We start from the raw sequence: 19,548 nt of genomic DNA, 5'->3' as shown, positions 1-19,548 counted from the left end.
GATGCACAGTTGTCAATGGATAGTTGGTTTAGCAATGGTGAGACTCACCATAGCCAGTGGTCAAGTGCCACAGCCCATAAACTACCATCACATCAGAAACAACACAGATATACACTGATCAGCCTAAATGTTTAGACCACTAACAGGTGAGGTGAATAACATTCATCATCACTTTACTATGCCAAGTGTCTGCTGGGAAGCCTTAGGTCTTGCCATTCATGTGGATGCCACTTGACACGCACCCCAAACACCATTACAGACCAAGTATGCTGACACCAGCAGTGTTCCCCCTGGCAGGATAATATACCCCGTGACACTACAAAAACTGCTCAGAAAAGCCCAGAGGAACCGGACAAAGAGCTCAAGGCCCTGACCTGGCCTCCAAATTCCCCAGATCCTAATCCAGTCAAGTATCAGTCTGACGTCCCGGAACCAGTCTGTTCCGAGGAGGCCTCACTGTGGATTGGGCTTGACTCTGACCCGTTGAGGCATGAATCCAATCGATGCAATTGGGATCAGGGAATGTTGAAGGCCTTGGGCTTTGGCAGTGTGGCGGGGTGCATTGTCCTCCTTGGGGGTCACTACCATCTGTATTGCAGTTGCCATGAGGGGATGTACTTGGGTCAGTAAGGGTGTTTGGGTGGGTGGTGCGATTCCCAGCAAAAACTCTGCGTAGTAATGAAAAGATTAATGTTCTTCAATTCACCTGGCAATGGATTAAATGTTGTGGCTGATTGGTGTATCTTAAGTTACAAGGATACAGAGAGAGTCATGTTTTTCATCCATCAGGTGTAGCCAATTAGAGGGAACACAATGTATTCAGGCCAACAGACTGTGTCCACTGGGTTAAGAGTATGAATCTAATTTGCCTCTCTGGAGAGCAGTGAATTCACTGTGTAACCACCTCAGGGAGAGGGTGAGACTAATATCTTTACCCCAGAACTTTAATGATGCAGCAGACCCATGTTTAGCCAGTACATAATGGTTTGCAGTAGCATGAAATAATCTATGTTTTGTGCGCTTTTGTGTGTTTCGATGTGTTGAGCTTAAAAGCAGTTTGTTCAACATAAACCGGCAGAGCATGAGGACATCTCAGTTTGTAGATAACACGTGTGCTACTACAGTTTATGAATGGTTTTATGGTCTAGGGTTACATTTAAAGTGGAACATTGTGTAAGATATGTGGATTTTATATATTTTCATCTACCAACTGTGCAGAGATATGAACATATGTTCATGTAAATATGAAGACATGCAGATTGATTTGGAGTTGTCTGTTTTGGTGTGGCTTTTGGTTTGTATTTCTTGATTCATTTTTAATGCAATTTTATTTGTTGTTTTTTGTCAGTAACAAACAAGAAAACTCTTATATAGTGCCATGCATAGTGTGATAAAACTGCACTGAATAAGGGCACCTAATAAAAAGCAGTAAAACCATCACAAATTTTTAGAAAACCAAACGAGGCAGCAAGAAGAATCAATTCAGAGGGTTATAAAGACAGGCTGTTAGAAGACATTTAGAAAAAGAAACAGAAGTGACAAGTGTAATTGAATGTGTCACAGTGGCAGGCTCAGACCTTAACGGCGCTTGGTCAAACTATTAAGCAAGTCGGACCAAAAGAGAACACTTAATGTGTGATTAAAAGGTCCACTCTGGTTTATAGAGTACATCCATTAGCAGCATCTTAAAATCACTGCTGACCCCGTTTGGAAACATGTGCATATTTGATATCGGATACAAAATGCATTGCTGGGGCATGATAAGGTCATTGCATTTGCTGCCAACTTAAATGCATGTACGTAACAATATAGCTCTATAAATGCTTTTAATAGGTTGCTGTCAACAGCTAAAAATCTCCCACCTCCTCTTTCCCTTATGTATCAATATCCCAGCACTTCAACAATAAGAGATCTGTCCCAATGTCATAAACCTCCACAGTCCTCGACCAGTGACCCAGCACAAACACTGTGGGATCAGATCATAAAAGGGGACTATAATTAAATACAGTAAGAGGGTGGAAACCCTGTCTGGGGCACTAAGACTAGACTGGGTCCACCAAAAGGTCACTGGCAGGCTCGCTTTTGTGTGACTTTTCCTTCATACCTAACAATTCCACTCATGTAGAGATCTCTTCCACAGAAACAACAACTCCAGACTGGGAATGGCTGGAGCAGCTATTCTCACAGCAGGCAGCGCTGCATGCACGGTGTGTTTACTTCCTAATGCCAGCCAAACAAAGGGCACATAAATTCTATCAGAGTTACATGAATTGAACAACTTCAGTATCAGCTCTGGCATCGATGCCTTGTTCTTGGATTACTGGAAACATTTAGAGGAGTGTCTGCAAAAATATATGAAAAATGGTTTCTTCCTCGATGTTTGACTTTGATTAAGAAATGTCAACTTAACAGATAAGTTTATAAAAAGCTCTGGTCATAATTAGTCCGGCGATTGTATAACTCAGTTTGTTCAGATGATTCTTGTGTTGAGTTTCTGTCTGCAGACTTGTGGAGCCACTTTGTGTCCACATTCAGTGTCAGAGTCTTTACCAGGCCAGTAGATGGCAGACCAATCTGTGCCTCTGATCTGCTGCAGGGTCTACAAAAACATGCACAGTGCTCATGCCATGTAGTTCTACAAATGACCAGAAGAGATCACAGTATTCAAACTTTTGGTTGCTCTATCTTCTGCAGAAAAACACTGAGTGACTACTCCTGTTTCAAAGAGAGCAGAGGTGAATTAGACCAATTTCAGCTGAATGCATTAAACATAGCAGTGAATTCAACATAACAACTGTGCAAGGAATACAAAATCTTTGTGCATACCAATGTTTGTAAAAGTAAAATATCTTCATGGTGACATTGCTTCCCAAGTATTTCACCTTTTACACATAGATAGAAAAAATATTTGTGCAAGTACAGTGGAAGAAAAAAAGGGAAATATTTTCATTTCCTATGCACTGAAAACACAAGAATGTTTAAAAGCTGATCTCAACCTATCCAGCACATGTTTTACTGGATATATATATTTACTACAATACTAAAGGAACTGATCCTACTTCATTAACTTTAAACCTCAATATTACAATGCTACTCATGTTTCAGTCCAAGTCTCCGCAGAGGATGGTTACATTGATATTTCTAATAGCCTACATCTGCACATGTCACTGTCACTGTCCCCTGAGGATTTGCTTCAATCGATTGCAATTACTTTGGATACAACAGTTGCAGAATTTTCCGAAATTGTATTACACCAAGTTCAACATATAGCCTCCACATTTTAAGATGTCTTGTGCAATAGATTTTTTTGATAGATAGATAGATAGATAGATAGATAGATAGATAGATGGATGGATGGATGGATGGATAGATAGATAGATAGATAGATAGATAGATAGACAGACAGATTATTTTGTGGTGAATAATCAAGGATTCAATGGTTAAGCATTATGTTAGTGAAATACAGTATGGCATACTCATTAAGGCTGTGCTAAAAGACTATTTTCAAAAATCAGAATTATAAAAAAAGAAATATGAATGCAGATAATAATAATCCTATACACTCTGATTGTTTAATCTTATGACCTAGCTAACAATTTATGCAAATTTAACAAAATATCTTGCTTTTGAAGTTATTATTTTTTTTACATTTATTTATTTTTTTGATATATATATATATATATATATACACACAACTTGCCATGGTCACAATCTTCACAAAACCTAAACAAGAAATGTGATCAGCTCCAGCCTTCAGAGAGCTCAGCTGGTCACGTGGTCCCTGCGGCCTTTTCTCCAGGTGGGGGAGCAGAGCAAACAGCCACCCTACGAAGAAGTGCGCATGCGCAACTGCATTTAATCTTCCTACCGAGTTAACGTGAGACACCTTTTGACAGCAAAGTGTTCACAAAGAAGTTTTGAATGCACCGTTAAACGGCTTTCTTGACATTAAGTGCAACGTTTAGGCGATGTTTGTACGCTTTACTCGTTTCGCCCGGTCTGGAAAAGTTACTTGTGTGACTTTATTTGGGTCAAAAGGTAGTTAGTGAAGCTAGTTCCGCCTTGCTTTCTCCCTGTGATGGACAGCCGCGACAAGTGTCAAAAGTAATCAGGAGTCAACGAGATACAGGATAAACACGTCTGCTGACTTTTGGATACACTTCCACACAAGTTACCGCTTTCTAGAAACGGTGAGTAGCCTTTGTGCGCCATAATATTTTGATCTCTTTGAGCTGGAATGACGAGTGTGGGCTAATTTACGTTAGCTAACAAAGCTAATGCTACAGTACAGGGGACAGTAGCCACCTGTTGCTGGCTCTTACTTACTTTAGCTAGCAGCAGCCAAGGATTAGCATTATGTCAGTGCACTTTGTAATACGTTTCTATCTTTAGCTCACAACCCTAGTTTTGGCTGGTCATTAGAAAGAAGTTAACAGGGCGACCGAAAAACAGTCTAAAAAACTATTTAAACTGTTGGAGTACGTGACGTCTAACTTTACCCTGTTAGCCTCTTTTATCCGCTACCTGTAGCTACCTGTCAGACATTGGCTTGCTTACATGAACACGATATATAACTTTGGCTAAGGCGATGCTAAATGGGTGAAAATACATACATACATACATACATACATACATTTGTGTTATTGTTTGCAATTCTTAATTTGCATTTGATTCGACACTGAGACTTCAGAAGTTTACATGGCAGCTGTGGCATTATGTTACATTATAATCGCTGCAGGGAGACTTCAGGTGTGAACTATTTGGCTTCCGAGTGAAGCATTCCACTGCATTCCATTCACAGGCCCGTCTACTTGTTCCAACAAGCTCCCAGAGCTTTTAGTACTGACTGAAAGCAGTAATACGCCCTGTAGGACAACACAGACTCTGAGAAATAGGGACGACAAAAGGGAGCTGCAACGTATTGTATTTGTTCTAGATAGACAGCATTGTAATCAGGTCAGTCATGTCATTGTGCTTTGTATACAGATAGTTGCGGATTGTTGCGTCTGACAGGGATTACATCTCGTTTATGAGCAGAAAAGTTGTTGGTAAATTTCATATCCGTCTGAACACATAAAGGTTGGCAGTATTTTGGAATGAGATTGACAGATTGGTGTTGCAGGGATTGTCACTAATATTTTAGTGGATTTAAATGTTGGGAAATGGACGCCTACCCCGGCTCCTGACTGTAATCCTGTCCACAATAACACCGTCTTTGGCCCATATCCAACTGGTGTCTGGAGGTAATATTTATCTCAGCCAAAGACGTCGTTTTCTTGATTCAATTTGCATGATAGTTGAGTATGTCTCAAGCATATGTTCAATTTGGTACATTGGTACATGTCCAGGAATTCTTTCTTAACATTGTAGAATGGGAATTACCACTATTTGTGTTATTTTCTCTTGTACTACTCACTGCACGTCGCAAGTAAATCATTTTTGAAACTTTTTCTAGTTAAATTTCAACAAACAGCATTGTGCAGCCTAGGCCAAGATATGCTCTGTACTTAGTCAAATTTGAGAAAGGAAGCAAACTTTAAATGTTGCTGATTTGGTAAAACAAGCTGTGGTTGCTAAAATAGACATAAATAGAAGACAGAGATGTTTTGTTGTTTGAGCATTTGAATATCGTGGGTCTTGGTGGGACTTATATAATCAGATGTGTGCCCCATTGTCAGCTAACTGTTGACAGTAGCTCATTGAGATCCATGCAGCTCACTCCCGAACAGACTCCAGCTTGGCTCTTCATTTAGTGATTGCCAAGTCTGCGGAATGGACGTGGTCCAATGGCTGATTGTACTCTGCTCAGCCCTGCAGAGCTTTATCCGATGAACTGGGAGTTCTTAATGAGCTAATAGGGAACTCACAGTGAACAAACAGGATTGTGTAAAATGTATCAATTACCACTACAGTGCAAACAGAGCTAGAGACTTTTTAAAAGAGTCATATCTTTTGAGCATGTCAATTTGACATAATCTTTTAACATTAAACAGCACTTCGGTTACATTAAAACTGAGTAAAATTTATATAAACAGGGTCTGTTTACATCTGGATTGCTAATATTGTAACAGTGAGTATAAGTGTCCTGGATTGGTCTTATATTTGTGTGAATAAACACTGTGACAGAGGATGTTTTGAGCTTTTGCAGTCTTAGATCAGGTGCATTTTTATTTTGATGTCAAGCAGCAAGCACCTGGCAGTAAGCTATCTAATTAGCATGATACCAGGTGACACTGGTGATTTGCAAATACGTCTGTGGCTGCTCTGATTATGAGAGTGAACACCCTGGTTACCAATGGCTGAGTTATTAATGATTTGATTTTTAAAGCATTGTTTAAAGACTTTAGCACAAAAAAAAGAGGTTGCAATTTTATTTTGAAGAGGAAATCTGAGGCATACGATACTGATGACACACCAGCTCCTCTGATTTTGACTGTCTCGGTTCCTGCATGACTGCCGAGAGTTGACGTAAATATGAAATAGTGAATGGAAGTCTTTTATATATAGCAGTTTGTGTAGGGATGGAGGACATGGCCAATAAATTATATCACAATGTATTTAAATGGGCTTTCTGTATCATTTTGTTGCAAGTAACATATATAACTTTCTTTTTTATTGGCCACATCTGAGTGAGTTGGAACGATATGTGAAAAATAAGACCTTCCCCATCGCTCTCAGTTGTCTCTACAAGTCTGTGGACGATTTGTTTAAGTAGTTAAATGCTGCTGGACTGTGGATTTCTTTGTAGGACTCAGGTTGAATTTATTTTGACAGTCCTTTTGTAAATATTTATTTAAATATTACACTGTCGAAATTGAACAATCTTTGGTATTCACCCTCTTTCTCTCCCCCTAGTCCCTCCCACCCTTGCAACGATAAGTTACAGTGAAACTTAATTTGAGTTTAAAAGCTAGCAGTAGCTGTCTGTTTGATATCAAGAGACAAGATCTGGAAACATGTGATTTAGTGGATTACATCGTTGGAATCTGTTCTATTTACAATGGACGATGAGCTGTTCTGTGGCTGAACTGGCCAGGATTACTTCTGTTGCGCATCCTGTTACATTGTTAAATGCCAGTCTTACAAACCATAAATGTTCGTGATATTCCTTGGGTAAGGAGGATCCTAAAGTGTGTGATTTCATTTCATGAATGGATGGATATTTAAGTGGCTGGATTATTTGGAAGAGAGAACGTCACAAAGTACAGTATTAAGTAATGTATTGTTAACAGAATGGCTTCTTTTCCTGCCTGCCTGGTTGCCTTCAGTACTTAGAATTACTTTATGAAATAAAACCCTCTGATGTAACGTTAGGAAGACGTAGGAAGAGCCACGTTAGGTAATTGGTCCAATCAGCATAACCATCCAGTTAGCTACATCACTCTATTGGTTTGTTCATATTTCTCAAATCTGCTAGGAAGTGAAGTAATGTAAAGTAAGAAGACAGGCATTGGACTGCAAACATGCATAACACAGCTGTCAGCCTTTTGTTCAGTATCAGTTTGATTTAGTCTTCTCTGTTTATTGCTGTAATACTTGTATATTTGAAGTATTGCATTTTATTGACATTGTTGAAGAATTAATACTGAGATGTCAGTGTTAAGCTGTCCTTGGTCATTTAGTAAGTGTAAAAAAATTACAAAAAGGCATACACCGATACTCATGTGAAAGTACTGAAATACTGTTGTTAGATCCTGTTACAAAACCTGAAAATCTGGCTGCCATTTTGCCTACTGTTCTTAAAATTGTTCACATTGCTTGCTGTTGCTCAGTGCATGTGGGCTTGATTTACTAAGACAACATGGAAGCAGTGACCTGAAACCGGACATAAGGCAACTCAAAGGCCAGCCCATCTCCTCCTCAACCTTTGGATGCTCTGTAAAATAATGACAGACAAGACTGGGTGTGAACCTGTTTGAGTTCGCACGCGTTTGTACATGTTCACGTGGTGTCCTGAGGGCTTCAACATTACAATGCCAGAACTGAGTCTACTGGCTCAGCTGCTTCAGTTTACTGGCTTGTATGCTCACAAAACAGCAGCGGTGCACATTAACTCACCTCTGTGTTTGCTTTGCTGCCAGCCGGAGCTCCTGCTGGCCCAGTGCACCGGGAGGATATTTGAGAACAGACTTGGGTTGCAGCGGTGCTGAACTTTATCTAGTGAATTATTTGTGAGTTCAAATGCGTATCAACTTCTCGTTCTCCACAGGCAGGTTGAAAACAATTAATAATGGATTAAGCCTTTATGAAATGGTAAGAAAATGAAGTAAAGTCAGCTCAGATTTAATGGATATTTTGTTTATTAGATTGATTTATTCCATAGCTATCCAGACATAATGATGCAAATGGCAGTAATTGTGTTAAGCTTGAAGTAAGTCATGCAAATGTTTCTGTGACACATTACTTTAGACTATACATGTGTTTATTTATCGGGAATAATATAAAAAATTAAAAAGTAATTTACAAGCTCAACAGGGTCTATGTTTATTGTATCAAAGTTTCTGGTTTCAGTTGAAACCAGTAAAGAAATGATTAGTGGCTGATGAGAGCATTAGATTAATGAATCTACTATTTAGAACTTTATAGGCAGCGCCCTTCAGCCTTGCTACCGATTTTGCCCGGTGGCCACCTGCAGTATTTCAGCAAAACATTCCCCTGCAGCTCAAAAAGCATTTTTACCCATAATGCTGGTTTTAAAACTGTTGACAGCACACCGTTAACTACAAACAAGGTCAATTATGAGGGTAGAAACTCTCATTGAAGGAAACTCTCAAGTGCTTCTTGGACTGAACTAATCCCATGTTTGCATTCGGTATCTAGTTCTTTTATAAATCTGTAGTAATCTGCCATCATGTCATTGAATGAAATTACACTGCAATGTGAATTTTTTTATTGCACCTGGAACTGAGTTTCCTCAATTATGTCATATTATGGATTCAACTGCATTTTAACAGAAATGTCCTTTGTTATTTAAAATGTCAGTTTTTTTTTAATGATAGTCATTGTACTGACTTTATGGAAGTAGGCACTGATCTGAATCATCTACCCTGATTATTCCTGTTGACAACATGAATGTGATATGTAGCAGTAACATGTACACTAGAGTAGTGGAAATAAGCCTTTTAAATTGACCGTTTGAGGTGGTGTAGAGTACAGACGTGTAGCCCTGCCTGCAGCTGTTGAGCATGTGCTCTATGTACATTGTAGGCCAGGACTTGTCAAACCAGTTGGGCTAAACCAAAGCTGATCAGGCAGAGGGGTGTCCGCTGTAAGAAGCTGCTTTAAAAGTTCAAAGCAGAGTTGCTTCGTTAGTTTGCATGTGAGGTAACAATCTGACAGCTTGGTCGTATTTAAGTCAGTGGCGATGACTGTCTTGGAAAAAGGATCTAGAACATAAGAAAATGGCACCCACTAAAACCTTCTCTGATAAACTGAGCTTAGTCAGCATGTTTTGAGAGTTTTGAAAAAGGTCACTGAGCACTGAGAAGGAAGTTGACTTTGTGTCTGCCTATTTTATGTACTCGTCTGTTTATATCTTACAGGAGTGCTGCAATCACTGCTGCTAAGTCGTCCTGCTGGAACCAGGAGTCACAGCCTAACTGCAAGGACAGGGTTTCTGTGGAAGAGTTCATCGAAGATCAATGATCTTCAATAGAAGTAAGTTGGTGAAAAAGCAACTAATATTGGCTTATTGTCCTTTTCTTTCATCACGACTACATTTGAGAATTGAATTCACAGTAAACCCTATGCTTTATCACAATGCCACAAGAACTTGGCCTAGTCCACCTGATAAGGAGGTCAAATACTTGCCTGCCATGCTACACTCTCCCTTTTATTCTGCACTGCACACATTGTGCAGCCTGTTCAGTCACACAGGCAGGGCTTCAACTGTTTGCTGTCAAAGAACTTTTGGCATTCCAAAGTGCAGCCTGATACTGCTGTTTGGACTTCCCCTCTCAGCGTCATGATGCAGCTGCACCCATGGATTTAGACCAATTAGGTGCAGGGCCATCGTTTGAATCACTATTGTGAAGCTCTGTGGGAGAGACAACACAACTTATCTTTGTTTGTCAATGTCAGCTGCTTATCTGTACTTGAAACTGATCCTCTCACCGATCATTCCTCCTGCCCAGCTGCTCTGTCGTAAAACTACAGGAAATTATAAAGTTGTTACTGAATAGTATTGGGACTTAGGTTACTTTCAAGGAAGTAATAGCAAATTCCCTGCTTTGCATCATCTCTGTTTCCCGTTTCGAACTGTTGTGAAACGCTCAAACGACAGATATGACAATACTGCTCTCAAGTGGGTGTCATTTTACAGCTACTAGCCTCTACTTCGGACGATGCGAGCATGATGATAAAGAAACGTGCTTATCCGTTTGTGTCAGTTCTGTCCCCACTCTATATCCTCTGGCTGGCAACATATCCTTGAGGAAAGCCCTGTGTAATGTTAAACAGTTGATTGGACACACTCAATTTGCATGTTTATTTGCCTGTCTCCACTTCAGACACACAAAACATTGAGCCTATTTTGCTATTCACTGGATTGTTGTGTTGATTTGATTTGGTGCAAGTTAATATGAAGCTGGTTTAATTTATCAGTTGTGTCGTCAGTCCCTCGGTGCTTAAGCACAAACAAATCTTTCCTTGTTGTTTCTTTACAAATTGAGTTCAAAGTGGCTGAAAGAGGCTGACCTGCCGCTTTTGCAGTTAAAACTATCAAAGGAATTCCTCTGTAACTGCTGTCATTGTGTCGAATCTTGAGGTCCTTTGCATCATTTACTAGTAGTTCTTGATTTAAATTACATAAAATAGAAACACCCTGAGCATCCTAGTGTCTTCAAGGGTCTAATTTTGGTTATTCAGAGCTGATTTTGTATTTTAGAAGTTATTTGATATCTTCTGTAATATTAGGTGCCTGCACAGTACATCATGGATATACCCAAATACAAAAAATTACTCAGGATTTAACTTCCTGCAGCTTTAACATGCAAAAAAACCTGCACAAAGACCACTTGATTGCTGTATTGCTGCTTGAGATAACCAGGACGATCCTTGAGTGTTCAGTGTGCTTTTGATTTTTTTTCACTGTAGATCCTTAGCTCTGGTGGGATAGAATGTATTCCCATATTCCTTCACACTGCAGTCCATTTTGTGCTTCATGCTGATGAGATGTGTATTTTTAAATGTGATTGTGTAATTGGTTGGTAATTTCTTAATCAGGACATCTGCTTTCATGTCTCTTTAGAGGAAATTCTGAATTAAAGTAGTTGATCTGCCTTTTAATCAGCAGGATTTCCAGTTGGAGTGTGGGCTAATTAATGCACTATTTTGTCTTCACTAACAGAACAGCGCCTTTGTTCAGCTTCAATCTGCCCCCTGTTAGCTGCAGAGAGCATCCAATCTATTGAAGTGCCCTGAGAGGCTTTCATTGATTTACTGAGTAATAATGGACATCTGGTGTTTTCACTGATTGGAATAACTTTTGCAAGTTCCTGTTAAGTTTAACTCCAACATCAGCAGCTTAACAATGCCATAGTCCCCAAAGCTTTTTTAATAGGAAAGTAACGAACATAAACAACTGCAGTGAGGTGCTGAAAACTGGAAATGAACATCATAAACACCTTTATCCAAATATCTACTAAATATAAAATGTATTCAAATTAAATCACATTACTTTACTGAAACTGCTTCACTTAAAGGTTTCTAATAGATGTGCTGAAAATGTTAATTTTCAGCTTTAATTGAATATAATCAACACCTTTATCTACATATCCAACCAGAATGACACTAAGTAGAGTGCATACCTCCGCCAAGGCCCAACATACTCCTTTAATTCAATCAAACCAAATCTGACACCAAACTCAATAGCCCAGTATCACTCTAAATATTAAAACACCTATAATTGCTTAACCATAATTTAAGATCACCAGATTTGTAACAGCCAACCACTAAGACAAAAAAAGAAAATGAAGATGGAATCATAATCTCCATTGTGTTGTGGAAGAATAATAGATTTTTATTAGTTTCCATATCAAATTGTACTCAATCATTGATGCCAGCCACCTAAATACACATTTATTTCATCAAGATTCATGAATTATTACCTGAGAAATTAATGAAAATGTATAAAAAAAAATAATAAAAAGCCCTTTTGCACACTGTTAAGGAAAGTGAGACGAAATTCCTGAATCTGCAACAAAAGTTAATGGGCTCTATTCTGGGCCAATACCCATCCTCCATCTAAGTTTTGTGAAAATGCATTTAGTAGTTTTTGTGTAATCCTGCTGACAAACCAACCAACAAACAAAATATAAACTAGATACCCATTACAGAAAAAACCTTCAAGTCTTAATGTATCCAGTCAGTGAGGTGCTCGAGTTCTTAACAGTAAATTCAAGTGTCTCCTGGAATGTAAAACATTCAATTTAGCTCCTCTTGGGAGAAGTAGTACCTTCTCAATTCCAATATATCTTAGAGAGGAAATGGGATGATTGAATTCAACAAAATGCATTGCCACTGAATAATTCATGTTTTTGCATCTAATAGGGCTTCTGTGATCAGCAGTATGAATTTTCACTGCTCTACTCATCTTTCCAACATATGATTTACTACAAGGGCAAGTGATAAGATAAATGGCCGACACAGTGTGGCATTAAAAAAATTCCTTAATAGGGATCTCTTCACCTGTGTGAGGATGTTTGAAGGTGTTATAGTGACAATGACTACAACAATGCAGTCAGAGTTAGGTGCTAGTTGTAGTTTGAGCCTGTGATTGAGTGTCAGATAAATATGAGTGTACCAGGCCGTCTCTCAGGTTTCTACCTCTATAATAAAGCATGACAAGTCCCACAACCCCCCAACTTTTACTTCTGATGAAATTATGCTTCACAGCTATATCTTTTAATGAAGTAATCTGTTGTATTCTGCTGTTATACTGAAGAAGGCTATCAAATGCATTTCATACTGATCCCATTTGTTTATCTATTTCAGGAGCTGCTGACTGCTGAATTTTTACACTGTAATGGAAAATCCTGGTAAGAGAAATTCTTCAAGTAAGAATTTATCATTTGTAGTTTTGATATTTAATGTTTTTCATTGTGATACCTTTGTACACAACTTGTGAAACCTTTAGATAATGCTGTACAACTTGAATTTGAAACATATGATCTGATTTAAAGGCTTTACTTTAGTATATATGTTGGCTGTAGTGAGACTCAGGTGATCTCAGCCATAGTATCATGATGACAGAAAGTGGTGAGTCACTAACCAAAGTGTTAGGTTATGAAGTTGTCCATTAAGGGGTTGCCCCTGTGACGCATGGTGCTGTTGACACTGCAGCTATCTGATTGGTCCTCACCCAGAGGACACACCTGTAGGTTATCAGAGCTGGTTTCTCTCACTGCCTCTCATGGCCTTGTGTCTGTTTCAACACTGAACTCGATCATTGACGACCGCAACATACCCACGTATCACGTGTCCCAGTTGTAGTGTATTTCTAACATCCGTGGGAAAATACCTGAGATGGCTGTTCAGTCTCAATATATTTGTGAGTAAACCTCTCTCAACCTTTCTGTGTGTTTTTGGGTGTTGAATGTTGTATTTACATTTGAACCTTTTTTGACTTGAAATGAATGTTTGAGACAGTATTGAAGTCAGATGATCATTAATGGCTTTGGTCCATTCAACTACCAAGACAGGACATGGGCATGGCTCCATGATCACTTTATAGTCAAACGGGGCCATGGCAGGAACAGATTAGTGAGGTTTGATCTACTCATCCCTGCCTGGCCCTTTGGCCAAGCAGTAAAAATAAACTAGACTTCCTCATCTGCTCTCCTCTGAAGGTGATGCGTTTCTGACATGGAGGAAAGGCTGTTGAGCCACTGTGCTTCACGTCCTTGTATTTTGATCCGAAAGAGCAAAGTCTCCCAGCATGCTGTCTCGTGTTACATTCCGTTAGTATCTTTGTGTTTTGGAGTTGTCTTGATGACAACGTGTGATAGTATTTTTGTGAGTCATCATGTTGATGTTTTTGTTCTCATGTTAAGAGTAGTTTGTTTAAAGCCTAAAAAAACGTGTTTGTCTCCATCTGCTGATGCTGTTTGGAAAGAAAGAAAGAAAAGGATTTCAGTGCCATGATGAGTCATAAGTTAGAAGATGTCCTAGGTTGTGATTCTTGTCTGTTTACCAATGACTTCCAGGATTGTTGTCCTAATTACCAAAAGGCTGATTGTGATCTTGCATTCCACACATTCCTCAGTCAGAGTTGCTCTTCTGTGCTGTCGCTTTAATTGGACTGTAGAGGGAGCAATAGTTTTCTCTCTCACTTCTCACTTAGTGTACTTTTCGATCTTCCTAACACCAATTCCTAACAGCAGTTAAAGGATCAATGATTAACCATTAATTCTTTAATTGCTGTTAGGAATTTAACTTGTTAAAGATTAACCGACAGTCGGACATAGGCACAAATACATCTAAAAAGTATCTTTTTACAAATTTCAAATACTTGCTTATCAAATACATCAAAATAGAATACAAAGTACTGTACTGGTATGAGAAAATGTATTGATTAAAATAAAATGTGTAATTTAAAAAATACAAAAAGACAAAACTGATGATATTTCATTTTAGCCATTTAGTAGCCTCTATATGGATTTTGTTGGTTAAATAGCAACAGAGGAAAGTTCCACAATTAAAATAAAGTAATTATTTTGTGTTACTAGTTAATTGTTAAGTCACCTGGTGTTTACTTTAATGTAGCAAAAGTTTTTTAATGGATAAACGTCAAACATAATTAATCAATTATTAATTATAACTCATATCAGTTGTAAAGACAGCCATCCATCAATTAAAGAAATTGGTTGAAATTTAGCATCCCTATTACATTCTACTGCTATTTATGGAAAGCTATAAGTGTTATCTCCCTGTCCCTCCATCTGTAGATAAAAAATGTTATGAACTGGTTATTACATTAAACTGTAGACTTGGATCCCTTTCTATAAACCAAATTCTGTTTGCTGAGATGTTAGAAAAAATGGTTTACATCCTTAGTCCTACTTTCCACTTTTATCTCTAACATGCATGGAGTAGCTCCTCTAACTCCCACACACTGATTACATATAAGCTAATCACACAGTGCTCTGATAGGAATGTTTGGACACAGACTGCCTGGCTGCCCTGTTTTCTGTCCTGCATGGGGATGTACAGTTTGCGAGATTTAGGCCCTTTGGAGAAAGTTGTGACCTGTCTGCTCAGGTGCAAGCATGTGTTTCCAGTAAGTAAAGTTTGTCTAATTTTAAAGACACAATTCCAATTTTTTTTAATTTCTAAAACCAATGCCAATTAAGTTGTAATAAAACTGTTGTAGCCTGAGGGAGATGTAGTCAAAGAACTATGTCATGTGTAGCTGTCAAACAGACTAATATTTAATTAAAGTATTATTAGTGCATACTATACAGTGCATTTCATAGTTTAAAAGGACAATCCCTGGTGAGTCATTGGACACCTCAGCTGTGTCACTTCCTCTACTCTGGTTATGAGCTCCACCTTGGCCTGGCTCACCTCAACTTCTCGAATTACTTCACCCAGCTGAGCCCGCCCCTCGCCCTTCAGGGAGTAGTGTTTTGTCAGCCTGTGAAATGTTGCTAGCGGGGGGGCCCACTGCATTGCAAATCCCTCAAGGCTTGATGGCTGGACCAGCCAAACCTCAAAGCTCGCCTGCTGTTGAACTTTGCCCCTAAAAAATCTGCTCTTAGGAATGAAAGGCATCTAAGACTGCTGGATTACCTTATTGGCGTACCTCATTTATGAAGTCAGAGCACCAAGATGGGAGGGACCTAAGACCTTAGCGAGTGAGTGTGTTTGTGTTTTAAAGCAAAAGAAGGAGGGAGGAAAAGAGGGAGAGACCGAATCACACAGGCTGAAGGGAGGGGGAAGGCAAGTCTACAGAGACGAGAGACTGAACGCCACAAGTGAGCAGTCAAGACAGTCTTGAGTTACTGGAGCTCCATGTCTGTTTGGAGAGGAGTGAGGTGACTTTAGGTTTTGCTCTCCTGCCGCGGTCCTCTGGAGAGGCAGGGCCCGGCAGGCCAGCGGGGACAGGAGCCGTAGCATGGGACACAGTGCTAGCAGTGAGACAGTGGCCCAGCAACCAGCCCAACACAACACGGGTGAGTCCGAGACAGAGGCTCAGAAATGGTTGCTGTGAACATTCGGACTGATTTTTAAATGAGCGAACAACATGTTTGCATTTGTGTAGAAGGCCAGCAAGAGGATACAGTGTTATTTTACATATGAGCAGGTGTTTTGAAAGACGAGAAGAAATAACAAGGTGGCAGGCACAGACAGGTGAAGAAGAATGCATGCAGATGGAATGTGGTGATTGTGAAATGTACAACCCACACAGACTTCTCTCTGTCTGCACGCAGCGCTCCATGTCTGTGTGGAAGCGCTTCTGAAAAACAAGATTTGGGGGTACAAGGCACCAACTGACACCATCTCTCCCCATGTGGATCTGTTTTTCTTTAAACTTAAACAACTTGGCTTCTCAAGTTTTCATCCACAGGTGCTAATGGCTGTGACTCTCTGGTTATGCTAATAGCAGTCAAACTTTGAGAACCTGTTTTAGCTGTCAAAAGGAGGGTCCTCTCTCAAGTTCTGTTTGCACATATACAGTTCCTCTTGATAATACAGCTCGCAGATGTTGGAATCCTGCTTCTATGTAAAATAGGCCACCCCCTGTCTGTCACTTCTTCTCTGCATTATGTTTAAGCAATAAGCTGTAGCTCATGGCCTGCTGTTGGTTGAAAAGAAACAATGGTCAGTTTTTTGTTCCATAGATTTCACTATAAGGTTCTGTTCTTGCCTAAATAAACAAGTAACGCAAGAACATCCTCTTCTTTCCGTATTTGCTCTCCATGCAAAATGTATTTTGCCTCTGGTGTGCTACTGTGTGTAGCTGGTGTCACCATATCCTGTGATTGACATGAGTCATATGGACAACTTGTCCAGAGGACTGGATATTGCATTAGTGCTGGATGGTTGGTGCAGGTTTAATGCTTTTTATTAGTCCTTTGCATTTACAGGAGCCTATGTTGTTACTCGTCTTTCTGTTCTTTCTGTGTTGAAACAAGCTCCCCTGTTCAGAGTCAGTTTAGAAATGCTTACCTGAGGCCTGGGTGTCAGCCTTTACTATGAGCATTGTATGATTTATTATTTTTTTCTTCTTCTTGGCTTCTTTCACCCCATCTGTTAGGGATCGGTGCCTTTAATTCTCTGATTCTTTTGCCGTCTCAGATGGACACACACCACTGTAACACAAGGTCACCACATCACGCTTTGCTTCTGTCACAGCCAAGCCACATCAGTATTTTCCCAGTTTGCTGCCACCACACCCCTCCCAGTTTAACACCCACTGGTGTCAGTGTTATGTGTCAGGAATAGCTGTGAGTGCCAGTGGACTGCACAGAGTTCACTGACCTCTGTATGCCTGCATTTCAGCATGGGATTTCACACGTACATGCAACAGTCTGCCTTATACAATGGGTAGACAAAATGACTTTGTTTATTAACTAAAATTGTACAAACATTGCAATGGTGGGTCATCTAAGGTTGAATGCTAGTCATCAAGCCAGGATTGGTACCAGTACCCAACAGTAGCTCACCCTTTTTTTCACTACTTTCTGTTGAATTAGAAATGGAATTTCAGTTGTAAAAAAGGTATTTAGTTTAGATATTTAGAACATTTAACACACTGAACAAAACAAAATACCTCCCTCTCTTTTCCCGCTTCCATCCCTACAACCTCCAGCCTATCAGTCTTCAGAGACAGCAGCGGAGTGTTGGCTAAGGCTTTAAAAAAATGCTCATCTAACATCAAATAAGACAGTGAAAAAGCCCACACATTCAAACCCTTTTAGATCCCCGTTCCCCTCACTCACTGTGACTCTATTACTTTATACTTTAAGTTACTCTCTCACCCAGATGCGTGCTCAAGTATTAAAATTTGGCAATTGGAAATTTGATTTAATGTGAATCCCTGCATGATAGTACTGATGTAATTTGGTTGGCACCCTTACCCAGCAATTCCACTGGTTGCATGTGCATTGCGGAATGGCTCAACCGTCTGGAGTGGCCAGACCGAGGAGTAATCGCATAATCGCAATTATACATGTATGTGTTCATAAACACAACAACAAACAGACAAAAGGTTAGTGTTGCCAATGGAAGGATTGGAAGAAGGGTGGATATGCTTGGATTTCGAAAAAAAAAGAAGCCTTGCTTATCTGCTGTAGGAGCTGCAACAGAGTAGATACGCAATGCAGCGGAGCCAGTGGAAGTACACACATAGACTACAGTGAAAACTATACAGCTCCGCTGCCGTGGCGGATCGGAGATAGACTGAACACAGATCTGGTGGAATTTGGGGGTTAGTTGTACTGAGTTTGGCACCCAACCCTCAGCCAGCACTTAGATTTCTGTCTTTTGGCAATTGTATGACTAAACTGAAGGTGTATCACTCAGTAAAACTGCAAAATGATTTAATATGTCTGGCAAACGTGCGTTAATGAGTTGAGACTGTTAAACCAAACAGACCAACTGCATCGACACAGAATAACAGTGATGACACATTAAAGGTTGTGAACAGGGATACACACAGAGCATAGAATGTCAAAAATATTGCTTATTGACATAAATCAGACTTGAATTTTTTTTTGTTAATGTGCTTCCAGTGGAGTTAAATTAAACTAAATATCAAGATAAGGGGCCTATTTAAAAGCAGGTCAAGGCCTAGGAGTACACATCTCTCTGTCCTGCCATGTGATACATGATACAGTGTAGCATTACAAGAGTTTGGACATTTTCTCATGTCATGTTTGTACTACAAGTAGTAACTAATCCACTTCTGGACATTTGTGGTGCTCTCTAGCCATGAAACCATTGCTGCTGAAGAGTAAAACTGAACATGTTTATGCTGACAATCAAAGTACAGATGTTTAAAATCATGGTCAGCAGCTGCCCCCGCAGACAGATAAAGGTAATCCATGAAGCTGGAGTGATAAATCTGTCAGGTTGATCTATCAGCCCGTATCAGCTTATTGCACATATATTGGTATTAGTGTTTATATCAGCCTATCAGTAACAACAAATTGCTGTACAGTCATGCCAAACTAGGTTTGCGATCATTTAGAAATGGTTTGGCCTTTCACAGGAGGGCCTGCTCCTCAGGTCAAGACTCTGCTGTCCACTTACATCTGAAGGAGAAAAATCATTCCTTTGAGGACAACAATGTAAACATCTTGACCAGAGAAGACAGATGGTTTGAAAGAGGAGTAAATGAATCCATCTATGTCAAACTGGAATGACCATCTTTGAACAGAGGAGGTGGCCTAGGACATTACTTACCACCCACCCAGAGTTTAAAAGCCTGCCAACTCGCCCCATATATCAATATATTGTTATTAGATTTTCTAAGCTCCCAAATATCTAAATCGGTATTGGCCTCAAAAATCAAGTATTTGTCAGGCTATAATGTCACAGGCTTTA

At 39.6% G+C, this 19,548-nt stretch overlaps 1 protein-coding gene across 4 annotated transcripts in view; it reads left to right on the top strand.

The window, feature by feature from the left end:
* Window positions 1-3,867: 3,867 nt before the first annotated feature.
* Window positions 3,868-19,548, top strand: part of phactr4a (phosphatase and actin regulator 4a) — a 33,709-nt gene continuing 18,028 nt past the window's right edge. Inside the window, exons 1-3 of one of the 4 annotated variants that reach the window (XM_084379040.1) lie at window positions 3,868-4,190; window positions 9,543-9,657; window positions 12,994-13,037. In XM_084379040.1, coding sequence (XP_084235166.1) covers window positions 13,025-13,037 — 13 coding nt within the window. In that variant the 5' untranslated portion in view covers window positions 3,868-4,190; window positions 9,543-9,657; window positions 12,994-13,024. Of the gene's footprint in view, window positions 4,191-9,542; window positions 9,658-12,993; window positions 13,056-15,935; window positions 16,173-19,548 lie in introns of those variants that run through there. The other 3 variants (XM_084379039.1, XM_084379038.1, XM_084379041.1) reach the window with 3 other exon arrangements.

The sequence above is a fragment of the Pagrus pagrus genome, assembly GCF_965226575.1.
Source record: "Pagrus pagrus genome assembly, chromosome: 17".
NCBI classification, from domain to species: domain Eukaryota; kingdom Metazoa; phylum Chordata; class Actinopteri; order Spariformes; family Sparidae; genus Pagrus; species Pagrus pagrus.
Note: the sequence above shows the minus strand (reverse complement) of the source record. Positions and strands in the feature narration are given on the sequence as shown.